General features: G+C 41.6%; 1 protein-coding gene across 1 annotated transcript in view; it reads right to left on the bottom strand.

Annotated features, from left to right (window-relative positions):
* Positions 1-491: 491 nt before the first annotated feature.
* The window catches only part of NUP153 (nucleoporin 153), a 61653-nt gene continuing 55552 nt past the window's right edge, over positions 492-6592 (bottom strand). Inside the window, exons 19-22 of the mRNA XM_013007197.2 lie at positions 5511-5867; positions 4329-4601; positions 1870-2044; positions 492-1588 (exon numbers count right to left, since the gene is read on the bottom strand). Of these exons, the coding sequence (XP_012862651.1) occupies positions 1504-1588; positions 1870-2044; positions 4329-4601; positions 5511-5867 (890 nt within the window). The 3' untranslated portion in view covers positions 492-1503. The remainder of the gene's footprint in view (positions 1589-1869; positions 2045-4328; positions 4602-5510; positions 5868-6592) is intronic.

Raw genomic sequence — 6592 nt, 5'->3', positions numbered from 1 at the left:
TAACACTTCAGATTCAAACCAATACCCAGTTCAACAAATTAATATGCACATAAAACTAACTGCTGTCCTAAGAGCTCTTGGTGGACTACATTAAAAACAAACCTAACGGCAATAATCCAAAGAAATTGTAAAAATGTACTGGTGCTGGTTTTTTGCCTTTTTTCCAAGAAATCTACGAATACTATAATCAACTCCACACATTTATCAAGGAAGGTACAAGAACAAGCAGAAATGGTTGCATGTGTTTATTTTCTACTTTTTAAAAGAAGGCATGTAAGTTTATATGCAAACTGGGCATGATTTCTCAGCCCCAGGCAAGGAACAAGTGCCTTCTGCATCTCCAGCAGGCCGCCATCCTTTGCCTTCCCCTCAGTCAGTGACATGTATCCCATTGCTGTTTACCTTCTGACGGACAGTTACTGACCTTCAATAAAAAGGCTCCCACCCACTGGTACCCATGTTCCTTCAGGATGAGTTAAAACTACAGCAAAAATATTTCATAATTTTTTATTGATGCATTTGTCCCATGGTTTAACAATGTTAATTATACTGTAATAAACATGGCTTTAATATTAAACTTTTCCTTATTATCCAAAGTCACCACTGTCCATTTCAGTAAATATAAAAATATATGCTTAATACTTTGTACAATACTGGGTTTTGGTCCAAAACAAAACTGGATCAGAAAAGCCAATAAATTCACTTTAAGAATCCCCAATTTTTTTTTTAAGATTTCCAAATGGATCTAGGCAACTTTGAATAATGGGATTTACATAATAAAATCTGAGACGAGACTAAACAAACAACAAAAAAATTTCTAACACAAAATTTCAAGTTCACAGATTTTATGTGATGCCAAAAAAAGTACAGAAACAAAACTGTATTTACACATGTTTCATAATAAAATAATGAAGGCAAGACAGGTGATAGTCATAAGAATGAAAATATAGAAATAGCATATAATTATTAAATGGAGAACTGGATCTAACAAGTCCTTAGCAGGGACCATTCTTCAGTCAGGCTTCCTCTATCAGAACACAAGACACCCAACTCACTCACTTCACACACACACCAGCACAAACAGCATAGAAACCATTCTTTTCAACATCCGCTAATCGATGCAGAATTCCTCCGGTAGAATTACATTCCACGCATTCCCTAGACGCATATCAGCTCACATAGTGGTGCAGACGAAGAGGTTCTATACAAAGCTGTTTGCTGTAAGGGCTCTATTCCTGGGTTCAGCCAGACCATGCCAATTAGTGAATAATTTGCTGGATCATAAAATATTTTTGCTGAAGGATCACTCACCAGGCTAGCTATTATTTTATAAAAGGGGTGGGGGGGTGATGGTTGGGTTTCAGTAAAGAAAGAATTCCAAAATTGAAGACATTCTTAGGCGGATCTGACTTCAGACAAGCCCAGCACATAGTACAATCCAGTATCTGAAAGCAGGGCACCAACTGTTGGTAAAGTTGTTATATGTAACACCTTTGTGACCTTTTATTTCCTACGTCTAACAGCAGTCTTTATCTTGCGACCAGAAACTGAAGGTCCGGAGGAAGAGAACAGGTTTTTCCCATTCGACCTGTGAGAGAGAGAACCTTCATGTCACACCATATCCAAGGCAAGTACTGCTCAATTGACACAGAACACTCAATGTGACCAGCAACCAAGGGAAGGCAACCGTACACAGCCACACGCTGCCTGCCATGCTCAGGCACAAACAAATTACTGTACTAAGATTCTAGAATGGCATTTGATGTTTTACCCACATGGAACAACACACTTGAATGATTTCAGAAAACCAGACACCCAGTCTTGTGCCAAGTAAGCTCTCCTTTCCAACAGAAAGTTCTGGACTCTTACCCCACTGTAAATCCTGCTGATGGCTGGCTGAATGGAAATCCCCCGGAGCCTGCAGGCTGGGCTGAGGCTGCCGGTGTGCTGGGATTCGGATTCGCTCCAAACGTAAACACTCCTGATGGGTTGTTGTTTGTGAAGTTGAAATTTGTGGTGCTGCTGCCAAACTGGAAAACGGAACCTATAGGATTCAAGGGAAAGTCCTTCAAAAGTGTGGATTCAGTAGGGCAAAACGTCTATTCCTGACTCCAACTTTATAGACAAAAACCAGGTCAGGGCTAAGCTCTCGTACAGTCACTTCAGAAAAAAAACACCAAAGATGAATGTTCTCCATGAAGTTACCTCCCACAAGTGACCCAACTTACTCTGACCAAGGAAAGGGCGCAAGGCCATCTTCCGGTTCAGCTAGGGCTCCTTCAGAAATCACGTGAAAACATAAAGGGGTTTTTACAAGGTGAGGGGGAAAAAGACCAACAGCAACCAACAGAAGCTAGAAGTCTGGCTGGTCGGAGCTGGATACCAAACTAGCAGTAGGGCAGGCGCAGAAGCAATGAAATCCATTAGCACTGTCCATGCACAGCAGTGCAAGGGCCGGCTACCTCTCTCTGGGAGTGAGGGGGAGAGTTAAGAAGTTAAATGTTTTGTTAATATTTTTACCATAAGAAAAAATGTAGTGGGGAAAAAAGAGAAACTACAAAGGAAGACATGCTACCATGAAAAAGACAATTTTTTCACTGTAGTAAAAAGGTGCGCACACGCACACATTTAACATTCCCATCTTGTATTCCCAAGAGAAGGAGGGGCCCTGCCGGCGCTCCGGGAAAGCCCTGGACGAGCTATCTGCAAGCTCCATCTGTCTACTCCCCAAGACTTCCAGCCTTGGAAACCAACCGCTTCCCTGTCCGAGGGGTCAGAGTGGACTTGAGGGCTGCACTTTGGAGTTTAGAGATCCCCACTAGACCACAGTTACAGAGAACCACACAAACAGCCAATCTCGATAGGAGAGAATGAAAAAGTCCCCAGGAGAAATTCCTTTAACATTTCAGTTGGTGGTGGGTAAATAAATACAAGTTAGCAAAGAGGGGCCAGCTTACGCCACAGGAAAAAACTTTGGTGCTGGATCAGAACGCAGATCTTGCCATACAAATGGAGGATGGAGGGACATGCTTACTTACCTGTGTGCAACAAAGTTAAACCCTCTAAAATTCCCTATTGATAAAAGCAGTACACACTGCACCCAATGGTCAATGTGTCAGAAAACAGCAGGAATTATGCCAGATCCACGAAACCCAGGACTCACTCAGAATACACAAAGAACGATAAAAATCACTAAGTAAAAGGCTAACAACCTGATAGAAACGTGCTCCCAACCCAACAAAAATAATAATAAAGAGCCCGACTAGAATCTCTGTCTGACAAGCACTGAGGTTCTATTTAGATAGCTTAGAACATCCAGCAGACTATTTTTTAAAGAGATGCATATGCAGTTAAATTTTAATGAAAAACTGACATGGGGTGCCGTATCACTAGTTTTATGGATGTATCATCTTCATACATTGGTTTTGAAAAATATTACAGACATATTTACATTTGTCTCCTACCATTTATGCTGACATTTTATCCATTAATAAGCCAAATATATACATCCAAATTAATTTTCTTTTAAGCCTTTGAATCTCAAAATTCTCTGTGGTAGATAACATGTTAATTTGATGGGAATGTAAACTGAGTACTAATCCCAGTAAATCAGTTTTACTCTCGAAAGCATTCAGTCATAAAAATAAACGTAGTTAAAAAGTTCTTGGAAAGTAAACATCAAATATAAGTACAAACAATGCAGGGGAGATGGTCACACTGATCAACCCAAGTGACCCTTACGATACATTGAACCCAGTATCTCATGCTGTATAATGTTAAATATTATAAATTATATATATATATTATGTATACATAGGATCATATAGTTGCATTTATAATAGTGTATAACTATGCTGTTTAAAGTAGAATCAGTTCTTTTTAAAGAACATGTGTGGTTTCATTCAACGTGTCCACTTGACATGAGTCTACAGAAAAAGGTGTGGAAGGAATGTCCGTAAACTTAGTGTTAACAGCCAAGACGGGGGGGGGCGGGGGGGCGGGTATTAAAGCTGAAAAGGAGGCTTCCACAATCTTGGGGTGAACCCTCAACAGAATCAGGAGCGCCCATTCCAGGACTGCCCAAAATTACAGAGAAGCAAAGGGTGAGAAAACGGGGTTGGAATCAAAGCTAGATTTGGGAGCTGGGAGAAATGGCGCTGACCTAAGTACTTAAGTTACATAAATTTTAATACCTTTAAAGTGTAATATAATGTATGACAACCGGGAATGCGGCTTATGAGCCAATCTAAAAATACCTTTCAACAGTCTCAAGGACACACACCGCAGCACACGTGCACATACAAACCGACCTCCCTGCCCACACTTACCAGAGTTAGGAGCTGCTCCAGAGCCAAATGCAGACTGACTGAGCTGCTGTCCAAACACCGGAGGTTGGCTACTGCTTGACACTGTCCCGAAAGTAGGCGCGGGCTGAGAAGCATTTGGGAATAATGCTGCTGAAGATGATATAGATCCAAAGCCAGAAGGATTAGGCTGGCTGGCACCTTGACTTTGCCCAAATGTCGGGGTCTGGCTAGCACCAAATGCTGGACTGGCAGATGGTGCTGAAGAAGGTCCAGTGCCAAATACAAATGAGGATCCTGGAAGCCAGCAAATACTTTAATCAGCATGATTAGCAGAGCAGGGACCCTCAAGCCATTTCTATACCCAGACAGACTGCATGCATGCTCAGTGTGGTTCCTCACCTGGATGAACTAATGACAGCACGTCAGGGTGCGTTTGAAATAATAAGTGTGAGAATAACATTTCAGTGCGAACAGCAGAATCCAATACCAAGAGAAAGCGGTTGAAATGGCTTCACATTTCACTCCCAGTCAACCATTTTTTTGCATAAAAGGATACAGCCAAGAAGAGAACCTCCCACCAGCAACGTCCCGGTGTTGGGATACAAATATATAATGAATCATGAGAGATGGTTCAGAGAAAACAACTCCTAGTGCATGGTTATTTGCAATTACAATTTAAACAAAAACCATACTTGGAAAAAATGTGTTTACTCTTACAAAAAAAAAGAAAAATTGCTTTCAAGAGTGAACTATTAAGGGTAGGAAATGCCTTGGGGATGTTTCAGGATCTGTTTCAGACTACCAACCTAAAGCAGACGACATTACCTTAAAGTGCATCACACGAACATTTGAGGGCCCCCATGCATATTAAAATTAGGTTTACACTATACTGCTGTCTATCAGATGTGCAAAAATTTCAAATGGCAAGTTTGAAATCCTGCCCAAATAACCCAAATGAAGCACAGGGATGCGAAATGAGCACACGATGTTAATAAAATGGCGCTGGTCATAGGTTTGCTCAATGATGGGGTTGCCACAAATCTTTCGTGTTTGAAAAAATGTCAGTAAAACAAGGTACATCTGCACTGAATTAGTTATGACATGCCTGGTGTAGATGACACCTAAGGCAGCCAGGCAGTTTGGGATGACTTGTTTGCTAAAGGCCACCATGCTTGTAAAGCCAAGCAAACAGAAACAACATACCTGAAGAGCTAGAAGTGGTTGTAGCCCCAAAACTGAAAGCCGTGGTTGCTGTGGTACTACTGCTGGCTCCTGGACCAAAGACAAACGGGGTGACAGCGGCCGCCGTGCTGGATGTGGTTGCTGGTTTGCTATCCTGAGAAAACAGCAAGCCCTGAGATGTGCTGGCTTCAGCTGAGTTACCAAAGGCAGAGCCGCTCACAGGATTGCTGGCCTGTCCAAACACAAAGGCAGCCACGGGCGGATTGGAGGAAGAGGTGGAGCTACCAAATCCAACACCTCCGGCAGACGTGGTTGGCGTGCTTAAGGTGGAGGGATTGTTGTTCAAGAAACTGAAAACTGGCTTTGCTGCTCCTTGATCTGTAAGACAAATAAGGAACAAACCCAAACCCTTAAGAATAATCTCAAAAATTAAAAAAAAACTCTGACTGCCCTGCAATCAGAGTTCAGAAAACAGAGCAGTACACGTTTCCTCTCAAGTCACAGATCAAATGGCCCCCTCTGTTAGACAGCAAAATTCAATCATCTAGATTTTCTCTATTTCATAAGAGGACCTTTTGACATTTAATAAACTTTAAGATCCCCTTAAATTCAAATTTACCTAGATGCCGTATTTGGAGGGTAAATTCAGCTCCTGGGAGATGGACACGCTTTCAAAATCTTGAGTTTTACAAGAAATTTTTATTGCAATGTGTATTATAGTATGTAGCAGAATTTAACCTTTTTTCCCTCCTAAGGGCTAGATTATTTTTTAATGCAACATTTATTGACTAACGACCATGAGTTTACCAGTCCACCTTCATAATAACCTATATTTCCAGACATACATTCATTTATTTACACTGCTACAGCTGTCATTAAACAGGGGAAAAAACACACCAAAAAACAAAACTCACTGCCATCGAGACTATTCTGGATGAGCCAGTGTAGCACCAACGAAACACACAACTTTCCTCTAGTTCTTTGGTGCTTCCTTCCCCCCACTATCATGACCTCAATTCTGCCTTGCAAATAGGATTAGACCAGAGTACGCACACTACTACAGATAAGAGCCTGCTGCGGGGTGGAGACCCAAAGCCCATTAG

The sequence above is a fragment of the Echinops telfairi genome, unplaced genomic scaffold (assembly GCF_000313985.2).
Source record: "Echinops telfairi isolate 266 unplaced genomic scaffold, ASM31398v2 ScPeMD7_5868;HRSCAF=6743_0, whole genome shotgun sequence".
Taxonomy (NCBI): Eukaryota; Metazoa; Chordata; class Mammalia; order Afrosoricida; family Tenrecidae; genus Echinops; species Echinops telfairi.
This window is presented reverse-complemented; position numbering and strand designations above follow the sequence as displayed.